Source organism: Lutra lutra, chromosome 3, assembly GCF_902655055.1.
Source record: "Lutra lutra chromosome 3, mLutLut1.2, whole genome shotgun sequence".
Lineage (NCBI taxonomy): Eukaryota > Metazoa > Chordata > Mammalia > Carnivora > Mustelidae > Lutra > Lutra lutra.
The window spans coordinates 26,649,886-26,676,457 of record NC_062280.1 but is presented as its reverse complement, the minus strand read 5'-3'; the positions used below and the strand labels follow the sequence as shown (position 1 = coordinate 26,676,457).

At 38.8% G+C, this 26,572-nt stretch overlaps 1 protein-coding gene across 3 annotated transcripts in view; it reads left to right on the top strand.

Annotated features, from left to right (window-relative positions):
* PECR (peroxisomal trans-2-enoyl-CoA reductase) overlaps positions 1-26,572 on the top strand; it is a 44,894-nt gene that overhangs the window by 6,080 nt on the left and 12,242 nt on the right. For all 3 annotated transcript variants that reach the window (XM_047720998.1, XM_047720997.1, XM_047720996.1), the window contains exons 4-6: positions 2,742-2,823; positions 14,105-14,201; positions 15,436-15,546. In XM_047720998.1, coding sequence (XP_047576954.1) covers positions 2,742-2,823; positions 14,105-14,201; positions 15,436-15,546 — 290 coding nt within the window. The remainder of the gene's footprint in view (positions 1-2,741; positions 2,824-14,104; positions 14,202-15,435; positions 15,547-26,572) is intronic.

The following is a 26,572-nucleotide window of genomic DNA, read 5'->3' as shown; positions in this document are numbered from 1 at the left end:
AAGAACTACTTTTTCAAGTTCATCTTGTAGCTTTATCTAGCAGTTTGTAGTTTATCTAACAGTGTTTGAAATTAGTCTTTTAGGTGTTTTAGATACACAATCATGTTGTCTAAAAATAAATAATGTATTTCATTGAGTGAAAGATACAGTCCATGTATCTTGGGTAAAATGCACCATCATTTTATACACTACTAAGAAAGTAGAAACAGCGTTATTTGTATCCTAAGAAGCCACCAACTGTAAAACATATCCCAGTTTCAACAATTTCAAAATAATATGAAAGAATTGTCTTAGAGTCCAAAAATACTATATTTTATGTCTTCTTTTCTGGGGGCTTTACCTCCTTTTTCTGTCATCTAGTATGATTTGGGAAGAACTCGACTGGAGAGCTTTAAGTAATGATGGCAAACCATTCTTATTTTTGTCTAAGCTCTTAATAGGAATGGGTCTTTCCTTGTTCTCTGGCCTTTACATTCTAAAAATTAGATTCCTATTGAAGTGAGTCTTGAGGGTACACATCTGACATTGTCTTGATTTGTATGAATAGAGTTGATGGCTAAATGTCAAAGGGACTTCAAAAAAGGATAAAATACTTAAAGAATGAGGGACACCTGGTGGCTTCGTCAGTTGAGGATCTGACTCTTGATTTCCAAGCTCAGGTCATGAGCTCTCACAAGATCGAGTCCTGTGTAGGGTTCTTTGCCGGTTGTAGAACCTGCTTAAGATTCTCTCTTCTCCCTCCACCTTACCCCCCAACCCCACTCCCACTCTCTCCCCCTAAAAAAAACCACCAAAATTGAAAAGAAAATACTTAAAGAATTAACAAAAGAAGGATAAGACTTGTATCTAAAAATGACAAAACATTGCTGACAGAAATGAAGGATCAGAACAAATGGAAAAACATTCAGTATTTATGAATTGGAAGACTTGATACGGTTAAGGTTGTAGTTCTTCCCGAATTGGTATGTAGGTTCAACGCAGTCCCTATTACTTTTGCAGAAAATGACAAGCAGATCCTAAAATACATGTGGAAGTGCAAAGGACTCAGAGTAGCCAAAACAGTTTTGCAGACCAGGAAAGTTGGAGGACTTATACTTCTTGATTTCAAGATAATGTGGTACTGGCATAAGGACAAAAGAATAGATATTTAGGACAAATTTGAAAGTCTAGAAATAAACCCTTATAGTTGTGATCAATCCCTTATATTTACGATTTTTGCTAAGGGGGCCTAGGCATTTCTATGGGGAAATGATCGTCTTTTCAGCAGATGGTCCTGGACAGTTGGATATCCACATGCAAGAAGACCCTTCCCTCATACCATAAGTAAAAGTTATAAGTAAAAGTACAAAATGGACCGTAGACCTAAATGCAGTTGGTAAAATTGTGTAACTTGTGGAAACTAATAAAGCACAAAATCTTTATGACCTTGACTTTGGCAGAGTCCTGAGATACACCATCTAGAATACCATGTATAAAGTAAAAAAAATTGATAAACCTGACTTAATCAAACTTAAATATGTTTGCACTTCAAAAGACAACATTAAGAAAATGAAAAGATAAGCCAGACTGAGGGAAATCACATACCTGATAAAGGACTTGTATCCAGAACAAAGAAAGAGCTCTTATAATTCAGTATTAAGAAAACAAACTAATTAAAAAATGAGCAAAATATTTGAATAGATATTTTATCAAAGAAAATAAATGAATGGCTAATAAGTACATCAGAAGATTGTCAGCACCATTAGTCATTCGGGACATCAGATCAAAACCTCAGTGAAATATCACTTCATACCCACTAGAATGGTTATAATAAAAAAAAATTAGGCAATAATAGCATGGAGAAACTGGAACCCTCACGCATATCTGATAGAAATGTAAAATAGTGGAGACACCAGAAAATAGTTTGGCAGTTACTTAAAAAGTTAAACATACAGTTGCCATATGACCCAGCAGTTCCATTCCCAAGCATCTACCCAAGAGAAATAAAAACATATGTCCACCCAACAGTTTGTATTCTTCATGACGCACCAATGGAAATAATTCAAATGTTCATCCTCTGGTGAGTAGACAAATGAAATATGACCTGTCTATTCACTGGAATACGATTCGGCAATAAAAATTAACTATTGATACACGTTACCCTGTGGATGAACCTTACAGATATTATTCTAAGTAAAAGAAGCCAGACACAAAAGACCACCTGTGGTGTGATTTCATTTATGTGAAATGTCCAGAAAAGACAAATTTGTATAAATGGAAAGTAGATGAGGGTTTGCGTGGGGTGGCTTGGCTGGAGATGGGCACAAAGCAATGTTTTTGGGGGTGATGGAATGTTCTAAAACTGGATTGTCATGGTGGTTGCATGACTGTATATTAATAATCATTAAATTTTACACATAAAGTAGATGAGTTTCATGATATATAAATTATATTCAGTCAGGCTTTTAAGAAAAAGGAATTGTAAATTTAAAAAAATTTTAAGATTTTATTTATTTATTTGGCAGGGAGAGAGATCACAAGTAGGCAGAGAGGCAGGCAGAGAGAGAGAGGGTAGTAGGTTCCCTGCTGAGCAGAGAGCCTGCTGCAGGGCTGAGCCAAAGGCAGAGGCTTAACCCACTGAACCACCCAGGTAGGTACCGTGAAATTAAAAATTTTTAAATAGCAAGCAAGATGGTGGGATAGTGAGTAAGAAGAGAGTCAGGACGCTATTTCATATGATTGTCATTGGCTGTTTCCTGCAGTTTACAACTCCTGGATGAAAGAGCACGGAGGATCTATTGTCAATATTATTATCCTTACTAGAAACGGATTTCCAGGATTTGTGTAAGCATACTTAATATATATATACATATTTTTTTTTCCTATGTCTTTGGGTTTTGTCCTCTGAATGGGGGGAGTGGGGTGGAGAAAATTTCATAAGTCACAATCCTGAATCCTGTAATGAGTTTCAATGTCAATACTTAACATTGCCCATTATTTGAACTTCAAAAATGTACTTGCAAAACATTCCTACACACATGAGACTTGCCAGATTTACCAAGAAAATAGAAACAGGAGGCCCCATTAAGTTTTATATTATGTCTATCCCAAATATTGCTTGGGGCATATTTATGCTAAAATACTTTGTTGTTTCTCTGAAATTCAAATTTAACTGGTTGTCCTCTATTTTATCCAGTGACCCTAATCCAGATGTCACTAAACTGGTCATCAATGTCTGAAGAGATTTTTTTTGTTAACATGTGGAAATGAAACAAATTTAGATTAATTTAGATTTGAATACTGTGAATATGTATCTTCAATTTTATTTTATTTTATTTTTTTTTAAGATTTTATTTTTATTTATTTGACAGACAGAGATCACAGGCAGGCAGAGAGGCAGGCAGAGAGAGGAAGGGAAGCAGGCTCCCTACTGAGCAGAGAGCCTGATGTGGGGCTCCATCCCAGGACCCTGAGATCATGACCTGAGCCGAAGGCAGAGGCTTTAACCCACTGAGCCACCCAGGCGCCCCTGTATCTTCAATTTTAGACGGTACTGCTAAATTGTTACTCCGTAATGGAGTTGGACATGTTTGACTCTTACTGTGATTTTGGTAAATTTTTATGTTGGAAATAGATTAAAAAAAAAAAAAAAAAGTCAATCAGTGAACTAACTTAGCCTCCTGGCTCAGTAGAGTCTTAATAATCTAAAAGGGCGTCCACATAGAACAAAGAGAAAACAGTGTGCCAGGAAGCTATTTGAAAACCACACGTTTAGTAGTTAAAAAATCTGGTTTACAAAAAATTCATTTTGTATTTCTTTTGTATCTATTTCATTTTGATTTCTTTTGTATCTTTTATAAGTTCTGATTCCTTCCATTTTTTTAATTAAAAATTTTTAAAGATTTTCCAACATAGAATATTTCTGTTTATGAAATAGACCTATCCTAGTGTTACAGAAACAGAGCATGCTAGTTTTTACATATGTATAAAACTGCATAAGGTATAAAGTTGAGTGCTCTGTACCTTCTGATTCCAGAGATAGCCTGTTAACCAAGTAAGACAATGACCTGACTTCCTTTATTAGTAATATGTAAACTGTAACGTGCAGGGTGATATTTTGGCACTGCATGAATATCCTGTTTGCCATTGTGATTTTTGTAACCATTGTTGATTCTTACCTGAATCGCTTACTCCATTAGGATTTGAAAGATGTTGATTTTTCTGATTTCATAATTGCTTCTGTATTTATTAGCTGATATTCTTCTGTAAAATGACTTTTCTGCAACAGCCATTCCTTCTTTCTCTCTGTATTTATTATTATTATTACTAAATTTTTTGGTAGACCACTTTTAGGGACTTACAGATTTCTTTTCAAATTCTTTTATTCAAATGCACGTACTATCTCAAACTTAGTAGAAATTTGTATTGTTTCTACATTTTGCATTACAAATAATTCTGCAGTGATTAACACTGTACATATTTGTTTCATATTTGCGGAGTTATATCTTCAGTTGGATTGCTGGGTGAAGGTGAAGGGTAAATGCATACTTTTAGGTATTTCCAGCCAACAAAGGAGAGTACATGTTCCCCAGAGCCTGACCCAAAATGTGTGTTGTCAACTACTGGATAGTTCTCATGGTCAAGAAATGGTATTCTCTGTGGAGCATCTTTTGAGTTGTTGAAAGGCTATCTGGTGGGGCGCCTGGGAGGCTCAGTGGGTTAAGCCTCTGTCTTCGGCTTGGGTCAAGATCTCAGGGTCCTAGGATCCAGCCCCGTGTCAGGCTCTCTGCTCAGCCGGGAGCCTGCTCCCCCACCCCACCGCCTGCCTTTCTGCCAACTTGTTACCTCTGTCTGTCAAATAAATAAATAAAATCTTTAAAAAAAAAAAAAAAGGCTATCTGGAAATCTTGTGTACATGTTTGAGTCATATTGCTGTCTTGGCACATTTTTCTTAATACTGTCTAAGGCTAGTCTATTTTCTATTACATCTTTGCAGGAGAGTTTAGTCTGAGCTGCTGATCTTTTTTAAATTAAAAACATTTTTTTTAAATTTTTTAAAGATTTTATTTATTTATTTGATAGAGATCACAAGTAGGCAGAGAGGCAGGCAGAGAGAGAGGAGGAAGCAGGCTCCCCACTGAGCAGAGAGCCTGATGTGGGGCTCGATCCCAGGACCCTGAGACCATGACGTGAGCAGAAGGCAGAGACTTTAACCCACTGAGCCACCCAGGTGCCCCTTTATTTTAACTAATAAATAATTGTGAAGGCAAAAGGTAGGTCAAAAAGCAACTCCTGTTTCCCATGGACAGTTTGTAACTCAAATGCCCTTCCGTGGGTGAATGACTAAACACACTGTGGTATATCTGTATAACAGACTACTAGTTGGAAATAAGAGGTAATGAACTATTAACTCATGCAACAACATGGATGAATCTCAAAATAAGTATTCCTTTTTTAAAAATTATGTTGTCTTAATCACCATACAGTACATCATTAGTTTTTGATATAGTGTTCCATGTTTTCATATACCATTTACTGTTTTTATATAATACCCAATGCTCATTATAATACGTGCCCTCCTTAATGCCCATCACTGGGCTAACCCATCCCCTGGCTCCCCTACCCTCTAAAACCCTCAGTTTGTTTCCCGGAGTCCATAGTCTCTCATGGTTTGCCTACCCCTCTGATATCCCCCCCTTCATTTTTTCCTTCCTTCTCCTAATGTCCTCCATGCTATTCCTTATGTTCCACAAATAAGTGAAACCATATGGTAATTGTCTTCCTCTGTTTGACTTATTTTACTTAGCATAATCTCCTCCAGTTCCATCCATGTCAATGCAAATGGTGGGTATTCATCTTTTCTGATGGCTGAGTAATATTCCATTGTATGTATGTATAAATAATCTTCTTTATCCATTCGTCTGTTGAAGGTCATCTTGGTTCCTTCTACAGTTTGGCTATTGTGATCATTGCTGCTATGAACATTGGGGTACATGTGGCCCTTCTTTGCACCACATCTGTATCTTTAGGGATAAATTCCCAGTAGTGCAATTGCTGGGTCGTAGGATGGCTCTATTTTTAACTTTTTGAGGAACCTCCACACTGTTTTCCCAAGTGGCTGCACCAACTTGCATTCCCTTTCTCCACATCCTCTCCAACATTTGTTATTTCTTGCCTTGTCAATTTTTGCCATTCTAACTGGTATAAGGTATATTTCAATGTGGTTTTGATTTGAATTTCCCTGATGGCTAATGACGTTGAGCATTTTTTCATGTGTCTTGTTAGCCATTCATTTGTCTTTGGAGAAGTGTCCGTTCATGTCTTCTGCCCATTTTTTGACTTGATTATTTGTTTTTTGGGGGTTGAGTTTGAGAAGTTCTTTATAGATCTTGGATACCAGCCCTTTATCTGTAGTGTTATCTATGAATATCTTCTCCCATTCCGTGGGTTGCCTCTTTGTTTTGTTGACTGTTTCCTTTGCTGTGCAGAAACTTTTTGATCTCGATGAAGTCCCAAAAGTTCATTTTCGCTTTTGTTTCCCTTGCCTTTGGAGACCTGTCTTGAAAGAAGTAGCTGTGGCTGATGTCGAAGAGGTGACTGCTTATATTCTCCTCTAGGATTTTGAGAGATTTCTGCCTCACATTGAGGTCTTTCATCCATTTAGAGTTTATCTTTGTATATGGTATAAGAGAATGGTCAAGTTTCATTCTTCTGTATATAGTTGTCCAATTTTCTCAACACCATCTATTGAAGAGACTGTCTTTTTTCTGTTGGATATTTTCTCCTTCTTTGTTGAAGATTATTTGACCATAGAGTTGCGGGTCCATATTTGGGCTCTCTGTTCTGTTCCATTGATTTCTGTGTCTGTTTTTGTGCCCGTACCATGCTGTCTGGGTGATCACAGCTTTGTAATATAGCTTGAAGCCAGGCAACATGATGCCCCCAGCACTTTTTTTTTTTTTCTTTTTCAACATTTCCTTGGTGGTTCAGGGTCTTTTGTGGTTCCATACAAATTTAGGATTGTTTGTTCCAAGACTTGGAAAAATGCCATTGGTGTTTTGATCAGGATGGCGTTGAAAGTATAGATTGCTCTGGGCAGCATAGACATTTTAACAGTGTTTATTCTTCCAGTCCATGAGTATGGAATGTTTTTCCATCTTTTTGTGTCTTCGATTCCTTTCATGAGTGTTCTGTAGTTCCTTGAGTATAGATCCTTCAGCTCTTTGGTTAGGTTTATTCCAAGGTATCTTACGGTTTTTGGTGCTATTGTAAATGGAATTAATTCCCTAATTCTCTCTCTTCTGTCTCATTGTTGGTGTATAGAAATGCAACAGATTTCTGTGCATTGATTTTGTATCCTGCCACATTACTGAATTGCTGTATGAGTTCTAGTAATTTGGGCTTTCCACATAAAGTATCATGTCATCTGCAAAGAGAGGGAATTTGATTTCTTCTTTGTCGATTTGAATACATTTCATTCCTTTTGTTTTCTAATTGCTGTTGCTAGGACTTCTGGTACTATGTTTAACAATAGTGGCGAGAGTGGGTATCCTCGTCACGTTCCTGATCTAAAGGGGAAGGCTGTCAGCTTTTCTCCATCAAGAATGATTTTCGCTGTGGGCTTTTCATAGATGGTTTTTATGAAATTGAGGAATCTTCCTTCTGTCTCTACACTCTGAAGAGTCTTATTCAGGAAAGGATTTGCTGTATTTTGTCAGATACTTTTTCTACATCAATTGAGAGGACTATATGGTACTTATCTCTTTTCTTATTAATGTGTTCTATCACACTGATTTGCAAACGTTGAACCACCTTGCATCCCAGGGATAAATCCCACCTGGTTATGAGGGATAATCCTTTTCATGTACTGTTGGATCCTAATGGGTAGGATCTTGTTGAGAATTTTGGCATCTATATTCATCAGGAATATTGTTCTGTAATTCTCCTTTTAATAGGGTCTTCGCCTGGTTTTGGGATCAAGGTAATGCTGGCCTGACAGAAAGAGTTTGGAAGTTTTCCTTCTGTTTGTATTTTTTGAAAGAGCTTCAGGAGAATAGGTATTATTTCTTCTTTGAATGTGTGGTAGAATCCTCCAGGGACTCCATCAGGCCCTGGACTCTTGTTTTTTTGGAGTTTTTTGATCACCGCTTCAATATCATTACTGGTTATTGGGTCTATTCAGGTTGTCATTTTCTCCCTATTACAGTCTTGGTAGTTTATAGGTTTCCAGGAAGACATCCATTTCTTCCAGGTTCCTTAATTTATTGGCATATAGTGATTGATAATAATTTCTAATAATTGTTTCTGTTTCCTTGGTGTTAGTTGTGATCTCTCCCCTTTCAATCATGGTTTTATTAATTTGGGTCCTTTCTCTTTTCTTTTGGATAAGTCTGGCCAGTGGTTTATCAGTCTTATTAATTCTTTCAGGGAACCAGCTTCTAGTTTCGTTGATCTGCTCTACTATATTTCTGGTTTCTGATTCACTGATGTTTGCTCTAATCTTAATTACTTCTCTTCTCGTGCATGGCTTAGGCTTTATTTGTTGTTCTTTTTCCAGTTCCTAAAGGTGTAAAGTTAATTTGTGTATATGGGACTTTTCTATTTTTTTGAGTGAGGCTTGGATGGCTATGTATTCCCCTCTTAGGATCACCTTTGCAGTATCCCATAGGTTTTGTACCAATGTGTTTTCATTCTCATTGGTTTCCACGAATTGTTTATATTCTTCTTTGATTTCCTGGTTGATGTAAACATTCTTAAGCAGGATGATCTTTAGCTTCCAAGTATTTACATTTCTTCCAAACTTTTTCTTATGATTGAGTTCCAGTTGCAAAGCATTATGGTCTGAGAATATGCAGGGAATAATCTCAATCTTTGGTATTGGTCAATACCTTATTTCTGTCCCAGTACGTAGTTAATTCTGGAGAGAGTTCTATGTGCATTTGAGAAGAATAAGTATTCTGATATTTTAAGGTGAAGTGTCCAGTAGTATATCTATGAGGTCCATCTGGTCCAGTGTGACATTCAAAGCTCTTCTTTCTTTGTTGATTTTCTGCTTAGATGATCTATTGCCGAGAGTGGAGTGTTGAGGTCTCTTATGTAGTGGCTGCTCCCATGTTGGGGGCATAAATATTTACAATTGTTAGATCCTCTTGTTGGACCGATGCTTTAAGAATGATATAGTGTCCTTCTGTATCTCTTACTACAGTCTTCAGCTTAAAATCTAATTTTTCTGATAGGAGAATTGCTACCCCAGCTTTCTCTTGAGGTCTATTGGTATGAAAAATGGTTCTCTATCCCTTCACCTACAGTCTGGATGTATCTTTAGGTTCAAAATGAGTCTCTTGCAGAGAGCATAGGTATGGGTCATGTCTTTTTATCCAGTCTGCAACCCTGTGCCATTTCATGGGAACGTATAGGCCATTCATGTTAAGAGTGATTATTGAAAGATACGATTTTATTGTCATGTTGCCTGTGAAGCTTTTTTCTCTAGATTGCCTCTGTAAATTCCTGTTTTTATATCACTGTTGGGTTTTTTCTCCTTTTATAGAACCCCCCTTAATATTTCTTATAGGGCTGGCTTTGTGGTCATATATTCTTTCCGTTTCTGCTGTTCTTGGAAGCTCTTTGTCTCTCCATCCATTCTGAATGACAGCCTTGCTGGATAAAGTATCCTTGCATTCATGTTCTTCTCATTTAGTACCCTGAATATGTCTTGCCTTTTTGGCTTGCCAGGTCTCTGTGGACAGGTCTGACATTATTCTGATGTTCCTCTCTCTGTACATAAGAAATCTCTTCCCCCTTGCTACTTTCAAGATTGTTTCCTTGGATCTAGGATTTGTAAATGGTACTATTGTATGCTGGGGCATTGGTCTGTTCTCATTGATCTTGGGTCCTCTCTGCCTCTTGGAGTTAAATGCTTATTTCCTTCCCCAGATTAGGGAACTTCTCAGATGCAGTTTGCTCAAATATATCTTCTAGATCTCTCTCTCTTGGTTGCTTGCTCACTCGCTCTCCACCCCCTCAGGGACTCCAATAATTCTGATATTGGAATGTTTCATTGAGTCGCTAATCTCTCTCAGTTTGATTCCTTAGGCTTTAACTTGTTTTCCCCATCCTGTCTCAGTTTCCTTCTTTTCTATCATCTTATCCTCTAGCTCACTAATTCATTCTTCTTGTTTACCCCAGCAGTCAGGCTATCCAGTTTAGACTGCATTTCATTCTTAGCATTTTTAAGTTTGGCCTGATTCGATTTCATTTTTGTCCTTAGCGATTCTATATTGTTGTTAATATTTTTCTCAAGTCTAGATTTCACCTTGTAATTGTTACTCTGAAGTCTATTTTTGACATCTTGGTTATATCCATATCTATTAGTTCTTTGGCAGAGGCCATATTCTCTGATTCTTTCCTTTGTTGGGGGTTCCTTCTCTTAGTCATTCTTTTGAGGGATGGTTGAGGGAATGTACAGAGTACAAATTAATGACCACCACCCAAGCAAGATGCACGGGTTTATAGGGAACTTAGGGTTGTCCTCTTCTTGTTCTTCCAGCCTATCTTCTGGGGTGGGGGCCTGCCGCCCTCTTACTGAGGCAACCCTGTTTGGGCAGAGTTGCCCTGCCCCCTGTTGGGGGAGGGAGATGGGCTCAGTGAAAGCTGGTTTGGGGGACGAGGGGCTTTGGTTCTCTGGTGGCTTTATGGGTCTCTTCTGAGAGTCAGAACAGAAGTGACCATGTCCAAACCTTTGTCCCAGAACAATGAGATTGCAGTCTGCTCTTCACTGAGCTCTCCAGGCCACACTGTCTCTCTTTCTGTCTGTGCTGCTAAAAACTGCAGCATCCTGCATCGCAGGCTGCACAGCACTCCCAGCCCTCACTCCCAGGGCCAGACTCTCTGCCCATTGTGCTTCTAAAACCACAAGCTGTGCCCCAGTTCACACATGTACCCCTGTAGCTCCAGGTTTCAGTCTGGTAGGCTGCCCTAAAGTCCCCCGTGGCTACCAGTCTGTGAGTCGGTACTTGGTCCCCAGTGTGGGAGGCTTTTGCCTTCCTGGTTCAAGATTATGGAGGTTTCCTCCCCCATCCGTTTATCTTCCGGTATCGGACTGCAGAATCACGGCTTCCCACTTCATACCTCGAGACCATCCACTGCAGATAAGCTCTTTGTAGAGATCCAGATATATCTTCTTCCATCTGAGGGTGATTTCTTGGGTGTTCAGAATGTTCTGGTAGATAGCCAGCTCAATTCAGTGGACCGGTTAAAATAGGGTTCCCTACTCTACCATCTTTTCTCCTCCCTCAAAATAATTATTCTGAGTGAAAGAAGCCTGATGAAAATGAGTGTATACTGTATGGTATTATGTATTTAAGTTGTAGAAGCATTGAAAAAAATTGGTTGGTGCTATATTCAGGGAGAGTCATGCATCCTTCTGCTTCCTATTATAAATTAGAGGAAGACAGTGAGGCATTGTGAGAACCTTCAAGACAATTTATCACTCACAGTCTGTTCCAGTATAGATTGTAAGAGATTTTAAATCATATCTGATACAGAAATGAGGCCTTCATCCTTCAGATAACTGGTCATTGAAAGAAGAGCTGTGAGACCTGTCATGGAAATGGTAACATATAATCTCAGTCAACTCATAGTTCAACTAAATGTCTGTCCCTCTGGGGTTTTCCTTTAGAAGAAAAGTGACTAAGGCAGCACTTAATGTGACATAGTCATCACTCCGAAGCTGAATTGTCCAGTATCTGTTTTGTTCCAATGGGAACCACTTTCTCTTCCTGGAAAGGGAATCTTCACAAACCCCCATGGCCCATTCAGGCATCTCCTCCACCTGGACCTCCCAGGAATGCCCACCAGAATCAAGTCTTTCAGAACACAGGACTGGATAAACTCTAAGTCTCTCTGGATTTGAATGAACTCTCTGCTTTTTTCTTCACCGTTGTCAAAGTTTTTTCTGGGTTTTGGTGTTTGTTGTTGTTGTTTATCCTCAGAGAGAAGCAGATTAGAAGTTACCAGAGTAACTTCTTTCAGTCCTTGTATCACTTTTATGAGATCTGAATACCATGGAGGAAGACTGCATCCTTCTCTCCTTAACTGGAAAGGATGGAGAGCATGGGCCTCAGGCTCCCCTGTTGCAGATGCCCTTGACATCCATCAGCAGTTTCAGTTCTGACGTCACACCCTTTTCTGTCACCTTCTCCGGTAGATTGTTGAGTATGGAAATGTAATCTCAACATGTTGTTAGGTTTGTGTTAAGTTTCTACTGAATGTCCTTCTCTTCATCTGTGAAGCTTGAGAAAACTGTGCAGGGGAGGAAAAAGAATTTTCCCTCTACCCTTCTGAGTTCTTAGTAGAGACCCCTGCAATAAGAAACAAATTAACAAGAAAAACAACTTTATTCATATGTTTAAATCATGTGTATGTGGGAGATACCCAGGGAGAAATGAGTGAGTAGCTTCCAAGAGTGGCTTAGAGCTCAGATTGAACCACTATCTCAGTAAAGACAGGGGAGGAAAGATAGAGGCCTCGTAGAGGAGAGTAAATGGTTTTTATAAAAGATGTGTGGGCCCCTTAGAAAAATAGGTGGGAGGTATGGTAGCTTGTGACAGAGTGTGTCAGGGTGTGATGTCAACTTCTAGTCTTTATACAACTGTGACCACAGGCAGTCTTCCCTGGGTGATGAAACCCTTGGGGAGGGGATTTATGGTAATCGAGCTCCTTTGGGTGGAACTCAGTCTATATTTAGGCAGATAAGGGGAGTTCAGAGAAAGCTTCTCCCTGCATTTGCTATTTTTCAAGTGCCTACAGCTCAAAATAATATATCAAAGCTGTGTATTTTGGGTGGCAAGTCCTGAGTTCCTACTCTCATATTTTGGAGTGGCATATTCTGTTGCCCTTTATCTGACTCTTGCTCATGTATAACAAACTGGTTCAGATACTGAAATTCAGTAACTGCTGTCTCTGGTTTTCCACCTGTCTCTCAGTTCTAGTGGCTGTCTCTCTTGGGCAGTTACACCAGCTTCTGAACGTCTGCCACTTGCTTCTTCTTCAGGGGGTCAACATAACTGCTGAGGCTTTTCCTATGATGAAAGGCAGGACCTCATGTGATGGCCCTGGTGATCAGGGCACTGAGTGCAAGGGGACAAACACCTCTAAGTCCCCCTCACAGAAAAGGGCCAGGGCTTGATTGCATTTCTACGTAAGCATGTTTATATCTGCCCCTGCCTCTTACTTCTGGTGTTGTGGAGAAGCCTGGAAATTTCCATTATCCTTCCAGCTGAGTGTTGCTTTTGGGCCGCTCTTAGCATTGGGGGCGGTAGGCAGGGCAAGGGAACATGTCCTATAGATAGACCCAGACTGCTGGATGCAGTAGCAATAGACGTTGTGGCCATACCTGATGGTGATGGGATCGCTTGGATAATTCTGACGAAGTGGTTGTCTTCTGCCTCGAGTCCCACTAAGGTTACTGTGGCCAACACTGGGACAGAGATGGGTTTTCTCCAAAGAGGTTGGGCTCTGTAGGTCCTCTCTAGTGAGAAGTGGATATGCCCCCAGATTTGACATACTTGGTCAGAGGCTGTTTTAAGGTCAGAGGACCTTATAATTAGAAATTCCAAGCCACAGTGTACCTTGTGCATAAAACCCCATATCGATGCATACCTAACTATTTTGAACTTTCTATCTGAAAATATATTAAAATTTACTTAAATTTGGGTGTGTTTAGAAAGTCTACTGATACTATTTTTAGCCCAATATATGAATTTCTTATGCCTTGTCATCTAAAATTGATTTAAAAGATAACCACCCTTGTAACTCCCAAAATAACCAATCTGTTATTTTTTCTACATAATAAAAGATCTTCAGAATATTTATCTTATGGTCATGGAGTTTTTGAAGGATCTTGTGTGGGCTGGTCACACACAATTGACTATCAGATACCTGTGTTTTGACTTTACTGTTAAAGGACCCAGTTCTTTCCCACTGTTCAGACGAAGACTCCAAAAAACAGCTCAACAAGAACATATCTGTGGGGATCTGACAGACCACTGACATACCTGTCACTTGAGTTAACCAGAGAAATATTCAGTGGAAGCTGATTGGAATTGTTGTGCTTTGTCTTTTAAAGGCATTCTGGAGCCGCTAGAGCAGGGGTTTACAACCTCACCAAGTCCTTGGCTGTGGAATGGGCTAGCAGTGGAGTAAGGATCAACTGTGTTGCCCCTGTAGGTAAACGTTCCATACGAACGCTGTTGACAAATTGTGCTTTTCTGATTCACTTTGTGTTGTCGATGGAGGTATTTGTTCATATGCATGCATACTAGGAAACACAGGCTTTTAAAAATAGGTAAAATTGGATAGACTTAGGCTTCGATTTACGACTAGACTGTCAAGCAGGTGAAAGGAAGCCAATGATTCTCAGTCTTGACAGTATCTTTGAATTATCTAGGAAACGTGTAAAAAATATTGAAAGGTAAGCTTGATTCCCTGCTATGGAGTTGAGGTGTTGGTATTTTTAAAAGCCACCTAGGACATTCAAATGCACAATGAAGATTGAGAACCTCTGCTTTAGAGAACGAATATTTGTCAGATTATGATGTTACTTCTTGGTTTATCATTAATGCTTCTTTAGGAGAGAGAGAAAAAACTAAGGTGTAATTCAAGTTAAAGACTGATTCGAAGTGAAGAGAAAATGTCTCGGGAACATACTTGAAAACTAGTAAAAGCCAAATCAAAGAATTCCCAAACCATTGAAATTTTATTTATTTATATTGGATTCAATATTTTATCTGTGGTTTTACCATAATGAAAACCCATGAAACCATTGTATTTTCCATGTCTCACATAACCACAGCCCAGGCTTCTGTTACAAGTCAGAGAAGCCTGGTGGAAAACAAAATAGACTCCTCTATCCCCTTTGGCCACTTAAGTGCCTCTCTGATCTTTTGTTGAATTATGTTTTTAGAGAACACATCTTTTCAGGAAAAATACAGGGCTTAGCTGGTTATTCACGGAGAAGAGTTCACAAAATGAACATTCATATAATCCACTTGTAATTGTGGCTAACTGTACTTCCTTGATGATATTGAGAAAAATTAATATTAGAAATGTTGACTTTTCTATTAAGCCACTGTTTTGGTGTTAGTTGATGACTGCCTTGATGTCTTTGTGATTTTATTCTTCTTTTTTTAAGATTTTATTTATTGACAGAGAGAGAGAGATCACAAGTAGGCAGAGAGGCAGGCAGAGAGAGAGAGAGAGAGAGAGAGAGAGGGAAGCAGGCTCCCCGCTGAGCAGAGAGCCAGATGTGGGGCTCGATCCCAGGACCCTGAGATCATGACCTGAGCTGAAGGCAGAGGCTTTAACCCACTGAGCCACCCAGGTGCCCCATGTCTTTGTGATTTTAAAATTTAGTTTTATGTACTTCATTTTGTTCTTTTTTTTAATTCTTAAACATAGGGAGTCATTTATTCCCCAACTGCTGTTGAAAACTATGGTCCATTGGCAAAAAAACTATTTGGAAGGTTCTTTAAGAGAATCCCAGCTAAGCGAATTGGAGTTCCTGAGGAGGTAATGTATATTTCTTTTTTTTTTAAATTTAATTTTATTTTTAATAAACATATAATATATTTTTATCCCCAGGGGTACAGATCTGTGAATCGCCAGATTTACACACTTCACAGCACTGACCATAGCACATCCCCTCCCCAATGTCCATAACCCCCCCCACCCCCCTCCCCCCAGCAACCCTCAGTTTGTTTTGTGAGATTGAGAGTCACTTATGGGTTGTCTCCTTCCTAATCCCATCTTGTTTCATTTATTCTTCTCCTACCCCCTTAACCCCCCATGTTGCATCTCCTCTCCCTCATATCAGGGAGATCATATGATAGTTGTCTTTCTCCGATTGACTTATTTCGCTAAGCATGATACCCTTTCGTTCCATCCACGTCGTTGCAAATGGCAAGATTTCATTTCTTTTGATGGCTGCATAGTATTCCATTGTGTATATATACCACATCTTCTTTATCCATTCGTCTGTTGATGGACATCTAGGTTCTTTCCATAGTTTGGCTATTGTAGACATTGCTGCTATAAACATTCGGGTGCACGTGCCCCTTCGGATCACTACATTTGTATCTTTAGGGTAAATACCCAGCAGTGCAATTGCTGGGTCATAGGGTAGTTCTATTTTCAACATTTTGAGGAACCTCCATGCTGTTTTCCAGAGTGGTTGCACCAGCTTGCATTCCCACCAACAGTGTAGGAGGGTTCCCCTTTCTCCGCATCCTCACCAGCATCTGTCATTTCCCGACTTGTTAATTTTAGCCATTCTGACTGGTGTGAGGTGATATCTCATTGTGGTTTTGATTTGTATTTCCCTGATGCCGAGTGATATGGAGCACATTTTTGTGTGTCTGTTGACCATCTGGATGTCTTCTTTGCAGAAATGTCTGTTCATGTCCTCTGCCCATTTCTTGATTGGATTATTTGTTCTTTGGGTGTTGAGTTTGCTAAGTTCTTTATAGATTTTGGACACTAGCCCTTTATCTGATATGTCGTTTGCAAATATCTTCTCCCATTCTGTTAGTTGTCTTTTGGTTTTATTAACTGTTTCCTTTGCTGTGCAAAAGCTTTTGATCTTGATAAATCCCAATAGTCATTTTTGCCCTTGCTTCCCTTGCCTTTGGCGATGTTCCTAGGAAGATGTTGCTGCGGCTGAGGTCGAAGAGGTTGCTGCCTGTGTTCTCCTCAAGGATTTTGATAGATTCCTTTCTCACATTGAGGTCCTTCATCCATTTTGAGTCTATTTTCATGTGTGGTGTAAGGAAATGATCCAATTTCATTTTTCTGCATGTGGCTGTCCGATTTTCCCAACACCATTTATTGAAGAGGCTGTCTTTTTTTCCATTGGACATTCTTTCCTGCTTTGTCGAAGATTAGTTGACCATAGAGTTGAGGGTCTATTTCTGGGCTCTCTATTCTGTTCCATTGATCTATCTGTCTGTTTGTGTGCCAGTACCATGCTGTCTTGATGATGACAGCTTTGTAATAGAGCTTGAAGTCTGGAATTGTGATGCCACCGACTTTGGCTTTCTTTTTCAATATTCCTTTGGCTATTTGAAGTCTTTTCTGGTTCCATATAAATTTTAGGATTATTTGTTCCATTTCTTTGAAAAAAATGGATGGTACTTTGATAGGAATTGCATTAAATGTGTAGATTGCTTTAGGTAGCATAGACATTTTCACAATATTTATTCTTCCAATCCAGGAGCATGGAACATTTTTCCATTTCCTTGTGTCTTACTCAATTTCTTTCATGAGTACTTTATAGTTTTCTGTGTATAGATTCTTAGTCTCTTTGGTTAGGTTTATTCCTAGGTATCTTATAGTTTTGGGTGCAATTGTAAATGGGATGGACTCCTTAATTTCTCTTTCTTCTGTCTTGTTGTTGGTGTAGAGAAATGCAACTGATTTCTGTGTATTGATTTTATATCCTGACACTTTACTGAATTCTTGTACAAGTTCTAGCAGTTTTGGAGTGGAGTCTTTTGGGTTTTCCACATATAGTATCACATCATCTGCGAAGAGTGATAGTTTGACTTCTTCTTTGCCGATTTGGATGCCTTTAATTTCCTTTTGTTGTCTGATTGCTGAGGCTAGGACTTCTAGTACTATGTTGAATAGCAGTGGTGATAACGGACATCCCTGCCGTGTTCCTGACCTTAGCGGAAAAGCTTTCAGTTTTTCTCCATTGAGAATGATATTTGCGGTGGGTTTTTCATAGATGGCTTTGATAATATTGAGGTATGTGCCCTCTATCCCTATGCTCTGAAGAGTTTTGATCAGGACGGGATGCTGTACTTTGTCAAATGCTTTTTCAGCATCTATGGAGAGTATCATATGGTTCTTGTTCTTTCTTTTATTAATGTGTTGTATCACATTGATTGATTTGCGGATGTTGAACCAACCTTGAAGCCCTGGAATAAATCCCACTTGGTCGTGGTGAATAATCCTTTTAATATACTGTTGAATCCTATTGGCTAGTATTTTGGTGAGAATTTGTGCATCTGTGTTCATCAAGGATATTCGTCTGTAGTTCTCTTTTTTGATGGGATCCTTGTCTGGTTTGGGATCAAGGGTGATGCTGGCCTCATAAAATGAGTTTGGAAGTTTTCCTTCCATTTCTATTTTTTGGAACAGTTTCAGGAGAATAGGAATTAGTTCTTCTTTAAATGTTTGGTAGCATTCCCCTGGGAAGCCGTCTGGCCCTGGGCTTTTGTTTGTTTGGAGATTTTTGATGACTATTTCAATCTCCTTACTGGTTATGGGTCTGTTCAGGCTTTCTATTTCTTCCTGGTTCAGTTGTGGTAGTTTATATGTCTCTAGGAATGCATCCATTTCTTCCAGATTGTCATATTTGTTGGCGTAGAGTTGCTCATAGTATGTTCTTATAATAGTCTGTATTTCTTTGGTGTTAGTTGTGATCTCTCCTCTTTCATTCATGATTTTATTTATTTGGGTCCTTTCTCTTTTCTTTTTGATAAGTCTGGCCAGGGGTTATCAATCTTATAATTCTTTCAAAGAACAGCTCCTAGTTTCGTTGATTGTTATTGTTTTTTTGGTTTCTATTTCATTGATTTCTGCTCTATCTTATGATTTCTCTTCTCCTGCTGGGTTTAGGCTTTCTTTCTTGTTCTTTCTCCAGCTCCTTTAGGTGTAGGGTTAGGTTGTGTACCTGAGACGTTTCTTGTTTCTTAAGAAAGGCTTGTTCTGCTATATATTTTCCTCTCAGGACTGCCTTTGTTGTGTCCCACAGATTTTGAACTGTTGTGTTCTCATTATCATTTGTTTCCATGAATTTTTTCAATTCTTCTTTAATTTCCTGGTTGACCCATTCATTCTTTAGAAGGATGCTGTTTAGTCTCCATGTATTTGGGTTCTTTCCAAATTTCCTCTTGTGATTGAGTTCTAGCTTCAGAGCATTGTGGTCTGAAAATATGCAGGGAATGATCCCAATCTTCTGATACAGGTTGAGACCTGATTTAGGACCGAGCATGTGATCTATTCTGGAGAATGTTCCATGTGCACTAGAGAAGAATGTGTATTCTGTTGCTTTGGGATGAAATGTTCTGAATATATCTGTGATGTCCATCTGGTCCAGTGTGTCATTCAAGGCCTTTATTTCCTTGTTGATCTTTTGCTTGGATGATCTGTCCATTTCAGTGAGGGGAGTGTTAAAGTCCCCTACTATTATTGTATTATTTTTGATGTGTTTCTTTGATTTTGTTATTAACTGGTTTATATAGTTGGCTGCTCCCACGTTAGGGGCATAGATATTTAAAATTGTTAGATCTTCTTGTTGGACAGATCCTTTGAGTATGACACAGTGTCCTTCCTCATCTCTTATTATAGTCTTTGGCTTAAAATCTAATTGATCTGATATAAGGATGGCCACTCCTGCTTTCTTCTGATGTCCATTATCATGGTAAATTGTTTTCCACCCCCTCCCTTTAAATCTGGAGGTGTCTTCGGGTTTAAAATGAGTTTCTTGTAGGCAACATATAGATGGGTTTTGTTTTTTTATCCATTCTGATACCCTGTGTCTTTTGATTGGGGCATTTAGCCCATTAACATTCAGGGTAAGTATTGAGAGATATGAATTTAGTGCCATTGTATTGCCTGTAAGGTGACTGTTACTGTATATTGTCTCTGTTCCTTTCTGATCTACTACTTTTAGGCTCTCTCTTTGCTTAGAGGACTCCTTTCAATATTTCCTGTAGAGCTGGTTTGGTGTTTGCCAATTCTTTCAGTTTTTGTTTGTCCTGGAAGCTTTTAATCTCTCCTTCTATTTTCAATGATAGCCTAGCTGGATATAGTATTGTTGGCTGCATGTTTTTCTTGTTTAGTCCTCTGAATATATCATGCCAGCTCTTTCTGGCCTGCCAGGTCTCTGTGGATAAGTCTGCTGCCAATCTAATATTTTTACCATTGTATGTTACAGACTTCTTTTCCCGGGCTGCTTTCAGGATTTTCTCTTTGTCACTAAGACTTGTAAATTTTACTATTAGGTGATGGGGTGTGGTCCTATTCTTACTGATTTAGAGGGGGGTTCTCTGCACCTCCTGGATTTTGATGCTTGTTCCCTTTGCCGTATTGGGGAATTTCTCTCTAATAATTCTCTCCAATATACCTTCTGCTCCCCTCTTTCTTTCTTCTTCTTCTGGAATCCCAATTATTCTAATGTTGTTTCGTCTTATGGTGTCACTTATCTCTCGAATTCTCCCCTCGTGGTCCAGTAGCTGTTTGTCCCTCTTTTGCTCAGCTTCTTTATTCTGTCATTTGGTCTTCTATATCGCTAATTCTTCTTCTTCTTGCCTCATTTATCCTAGCAGTGAGAGCCTCCATTTTTGATTGCACCTCATTAATAGCTTTTTTTATTTCAAACTTGGTTAGATTTTAGTTCTTTTATTTCTCCAGAAAGGGCTTTTATATCTCCCAAGAGCGTTTCTCTAATATCTTCCATGCCTTTTTCGAGCCCGGCTAGAACCTTGAGAATCCTCATTCTGAACTCTAGATCTGACATACTCCCGATGTCTGTATTGATTAGGTCCCTAGCCTTTGGTACTGCCTCTTGTTCTTTTTTTTGTGGTGAATTTTTCCGCCTTGTCATTTTGTCCCTATAAGAGTATATGAAGGAGCAAGTATAATACTAAAAGGGTGGCAACAACCCCAGGAAAATATGCTTTAACCAAATCAGAAGAGATCCCAAATCGTGAGGGGGGAAAAAGGGGATAAAAGGAGGTTCAGAAAGAAAAAAAAAAAAAAAGAAACAATTAAAAAAAGAAAATGAATAAAGAAAAAATATAAAAAGGAAAATATATATATATATATTAAACTAGTAAAAAACGTTAAAAAAGAAAAGGGTAAAAGTTAAAAACAATTTAGCAGAAGAAGAGAAAAAAATTAAATTAACTGCAAGACTAAAGAATCATGGAGGAAAAGCCATGAGTTCCGTGCTTTTGCTTTCTTCTCCTCTGAATTCCGCTGCCTCCCTTGGTATTGAAAACTGCACTCTTTGGTAGGTGACTTGGTCCTGGCTGATTTCTTGTCGATCTTCTGGGGGAGGGGCATGTTGTAGTGATTCTCATAGTGTCTTTTACCCAGGCGGAGTTGCACTGCCCTTACCAGAGGCCGGGCTGAGTAATCCCTCGGTTTGCTTTCGGGAGCTTTTTGGTCCCTGAGACGCTTTCCGTAGAGTTCCGGAGGGCGGGAATGAAGATGGCGCCTCCAGTCTCCGGCCTGGAGGAGCCGAGAGCCCAGGGCCCCACTCATCAGTGCGCCCTCAGAGAACAGCACCCAATTACTCCCATCCCCTGGCCCCGGCTGCGCTCCGAGCTCACAGAGCCTGCGACCGGTTCAAGGTAACCCCAAGCTGTGAGCTCACTCCTCGGGCTCTGTCTCTGTAGCTGGCTTCCCGGTCTAAATACCTGTAAGCTCTGTGACACTCAGACACCCCCGATCCTTCTGTTGTCCCTGCGGGACCTGAGGCCACGCTGACAGCCTGCATGGGCTTCACCCCTGTTAAGCCTCTAGAGCGATGTCCCTCAGCGGAACAGACTTTTAAAAGTCCTGATTTTGTGCTCCGTTGCTCCACACCGCTTGCCGGAGCCGGCCCCTCCCCCCGCCGTGGTCTATCTTCCCGTCACTTTGGATTCACATTCTCCACCAGTCCTACCTTTCAGAAGGTGGTTGATTTCTGTTTCTAGAGTGTGTTCTTCTTCTCTTTGATCTCCCGTGGATTTGTAGGTGTTTGCAATCTTTAGATAAGCTATCTAGCTGATCTCCTGCTACCTGAAGTAGTCTCAGCCTGCTATTTCTCCGCCATCTTGACTCCTCCAGTCGAGGTAATGTATATTTCTAATATTGATTCCAATTGCTTTCTTTTATACTTTGTAATATTGTGACATTTGGTGTCCTTTTTACACAATCTGATAGATGATAGAGGCTGACAGAGATGAGTGGTCGTATCGCCACCAGCCCATTTCCCCTACACTTTCTAGCTCTGTGCCTTACACACTCACAGCTCTCTTTATCCAGAACTGAATGCAGTGTGAATGAAGAACAGCCTGGTTTTATTTCATTGCACTTTTCAGCTATGTTATTTTATCACATGGCCTTTGTTGGTACACGGGACCCTAAGCCAAATCAGGTGAAGTTCTGTACTTCACCTCCAGAACTATGTGAAGTTCCATACTTGGTTTCTGGAAGGTGACCAGATTTAAGTATGTAGAATCAGTAGCTTTCTTAAAGGCCAGCAATATCAGTCTAAATACAATGGAAAAAGGATATTGTTTCTATAATAATAATAAAAATGGAACTACGTGGTATAAACTTAGCTCTAAACAACAAGAAATTTATTCCTGAAGAACAGGAAAAAAGAATACATAGAAGCATGTCATAATCCTCAATGGAGAGAATCAATTTTATTAAAATCATGGTTCCCTTTGTTTGATGACAGAGGGTAGCTACACTTCTGCTGAGCGTAGCATAACATAGTGTTGTGAGATACTATATTGTATGCTTGAAACTAATGTAATGTCGAGTGTCAATTGTACTTTAATAAAAAAGAATAATAAATAATAGGGTGCCTGGGTGGCTCAGTTGGTTGAGTGACTGCCTTCGGCTCAGGTCATGATCCCGGACTTCCAGGATCAAGTCCCGCATTGGGCTCCCAGTTCTTTGGGGAGTCTGCTTCTCCCTCTGATCTTCTCCCCTCTCATGCTCTCTCTCACTCTTTCTCTCTCAAATAAATAAATAAAATTTTAAAAAATAATAAATAATAAAAATAAGTAATGTCAAGTTTCCCTAAACTAATGCATACATTTAATATAGTTTTGGAATTAAACACACTGATTCTAAAGTTCATCTAGAGAAATATTAATGCAAAAGCAGCCAAAAAGTGTTTTGAAAAAGAATAATGCGGGGGATTTGACCTTCCCAATACCAAAACATATTATAAATATCATACTTATTTAGGGTATCTGGTGCTGACACTGGAACAGAATAAATTTAGTGGAACAGAATGTTCTCCTTTATCAGTACCATGTGTATATAAGGAGTTTAATAGGATAAAAGTAGCATTTCAAGTCTGCGAGGAAAGGATTGACCATTTAGCCTAAGTCTTATGTCAATTGGCTGTTTAATTAGAAAGAAATTAGGCCTCATATCTCATATCACATACAAAATAATTTTCATATATATTGAAGTGCTAAATGTAAAAGCAAAACCGTTAAACTCTTCAAAGAAAAAGGTTTCTAATTTCTAAACTCGCTTTCATTGGCATTTTGATGTCTTTCATTCCAGAAATTTACTAGGCATACCCCCAAAGACCCATATTTACCAACCTTTTTACAGATTGGGATTCTACTGTATATGTTTTTCTGCAACTTGCCTATGGCTATACCATGATATGTTTAATTAGATTCTACTGTTGCATGTTTAGATTCCATTTATATTTCTGATATTGTGGTAATTCTGTAGTGAACATCCCTGAACACAGATGTGCACTCTTGTGTCAGGAGTAACTTTCTAGAATTCTTGAAGTAAAATAGTTTTGCATATTAAGTTTTGGGAAGATACTGTTAAATCAGACATTTGATGGGCCATTTTAAGTGAGATGTTTGAATTTCTATTCTGAAAACTAAGGGCTTTTAAAAGATTTTAATCAAGGAGGTGAAATGATTAAATTTTTATTTTGGACAGAACACTCCCTTTGTTTATGTGAACTATATTATCTCTATTTACTGTATAGAAATCAAAATTGAGAAGTTTAAGGAATATTTATCAGTTCAGTTAAAATAATAGTAATAAAGACATTATGTGTTAACATAAATAAAATTTTTAGTGAAAAGTTGCTGTACTTTGAAAAGCAAAAGAAAACCATTTTTTGCATTTGCTTTACACTTTTCTAACTCTCATTCATGTATAGCTTACCAAAATACAGCTGGACGCTCACGTCCGTGTCTGCGTTCCATATGTTGCTATATGTTGTTTTGTTTAAAGCATATGAAGAAATCCAGTTTCATGTACATGAACAGTTGGAAAAGGGAAGAGCGTTTTAATGGCCTTTTTAGATAATTGTGGATTTTCTTCTTTGATATTTGACAAGTGGCTGTTTCTTAAAGATGGGGTGCAATGTGGATTGACCTCAAACCATGTCAATGAATCTCTTGTACTCTGTTACATGAAAACCCACTAGTATTTCTTACACTTTGATTAGATCTTTCACCCAAACATGATTTTGTGACATAAGTTATTGTTCTTTTGGGAAAAACTGGTCCACTGAGTTATGGAGAACTTCTAGATGTTGACACACAATCTGTTATACAATATCAAAAGATCACATTTGTGAGGAGTCCAAGATGGCGAGAAGTGGGAGACCTCATTCTGAACACCTGTGAACTTAAGTAGAGACCTAAGAAAAGAATTGCTAGATTCTACAAATAGAAAAGTGAACACTTTGTGCAGGAATGACAAGACAGAAAAACTCGCCTCAAAAAAGAGAATAAGAGGTAGTACTGACCACCAAGATCAGTATGGATAGACCACCTAATCAGTATGGATATAATAAGTAAGATATCAGAGCTAGAGTTCAAAATAATGATTATACTAATTGGGCTTGAAAAAAGCATAGAAGACACTACAGAATCCCTTTCTGGAAAAAAAAAGGGTGGGGGGGACTAAAATCGAAGAAGTCAAAAATAAAAAGGGCTATTAATGAGATGCAATAAAAAATGGAGGCTAAATTTTTAAGGTAGGATAAATGAGGCAGAAGAGAGAATTAGTGATACAGAAGGCAAAATGATAGAGAATAAATAAGCTGTGAAAAAGAGAGATCAACAACTACTGGATCACTTGGGGGAGAATTTGAGAGATAAGTGATACCATAAAGGAAAACAATATTAGAATAGTTGGGATCTCAGAAGAAGAGGAAAGAGAGGAGGGTGCAGAAGGTATATTGGAGCAAATTATAGCTGAGAACTTCCCTAATCTGGGGAAGGAGACACACATTCAAGTCCGGCAGACACAGGGAAGCCCCCTTAAAATCAGTACAAACAGATCAACACCTCAGTATGTAACAGTGATTCTCGCAAATCTCAGAGACAAAAAATGTCCCGAAAACAGCTCCGGACAAGAGGTCTATAACCTACAAGGGTAGAAACATTAGATGAGTAGCAGACGTTTCCACAGAGACCTGGCAGGCAAGAAAGGATTGGAATGATATATTGAGGGTGCTAAATGAGAAGAACATGCAGTCAAGAATACTTTTTTCAACAAGGATGTCATTCATAATAGAAGGAAAGATAAAAAGCTTCCAAGACAAACAGTAAATAAAAGAATTTGTGATCACCAAACCAGCCCTGCAAGAAATATTAAAGGGGATCCTTTAAACATCAAGAGAGCTTAAAGGTAATGTAGACCAGAAAGGAACAGAAACAGTGACTTTACAGGTAATACAATGGCACTAAATTGGTATCTTTTCATGGTTACTCTGAATGTACATGGACTAAATGCCCCAATCAAAAGACACAGGGTATCAGGTTGGATGAAAAAGCAAGACCTGTCAATATGTTATCAGCAGGAGAGTCATTGTAGACCCAAAGATACCTCCAGATTTAAAGTGAGGGGTGGAAAGTCATTCATTGTGCTAATGGACATCAAAAGAAAGCTGGGGTGGCAATCCTTATATCAAAGTAGAGTTTAAACTGAAGACTGTAATAAAAGATGAGGAAGGATGCTATATTATAATTAAAGGGTCTATCCAACAAGAAGATCTAACATGCCCCTACATGGGAGCAGCCAATTATATAAGCCAATTAATAACAAAATCAAAGAAACACATCAATAATAATAGTAGGGGATATTAAGGCCCCCCTCACTGTAATGGACAGATGATCCAATAGAAGATAAACAAGGAAACAAGGCTATGAGGGGCATACTGGACCAGATGGACCTCACAGATCTATTCAAAACACTCCATCTTAAAGCAACAGAATATACATTCTTCCCAAGTGCTCATGGAACATTCCCCAGAATATATCACATACCTGGTCATAGATCAGGACTCAACTAGTACCAGAAGGTAGGGGTCATTCCATGCATATTTTCAGACCCAGTGCTTTGAAACTGGAACTTTGATAACTTTGATCACAAGTGGAAATTTGATAAGAACTCAAAGACATGGAGGCTAAAGAACATCCTACTAAAGAATGAATGGGTCAACCAGGAAATTAAAGAAGACTTAAAAAAATCATGGAAACAAATGAAAATGAAAACACAACTGTTCAAAATCCTTAGGATGCAGCAAAGATAGTTCTAAGAGGGAAGTATATAGAACTACAGGCCTTTCTCAAGAAACAAGAAAGTTCTCAAGTATAAAATCTAACCTTATACCTAAATTAGCTGGAGAAAGACCAACATATAAAGCCTAAGCCCAGCAGAAGAGAAATAATAAAGATTATAACAGAAATCAATGAAATAGAATTCAAAGGAACAGTAGAACAGATCAACGAAACTAGGAGCTTGTTCTTTGAAA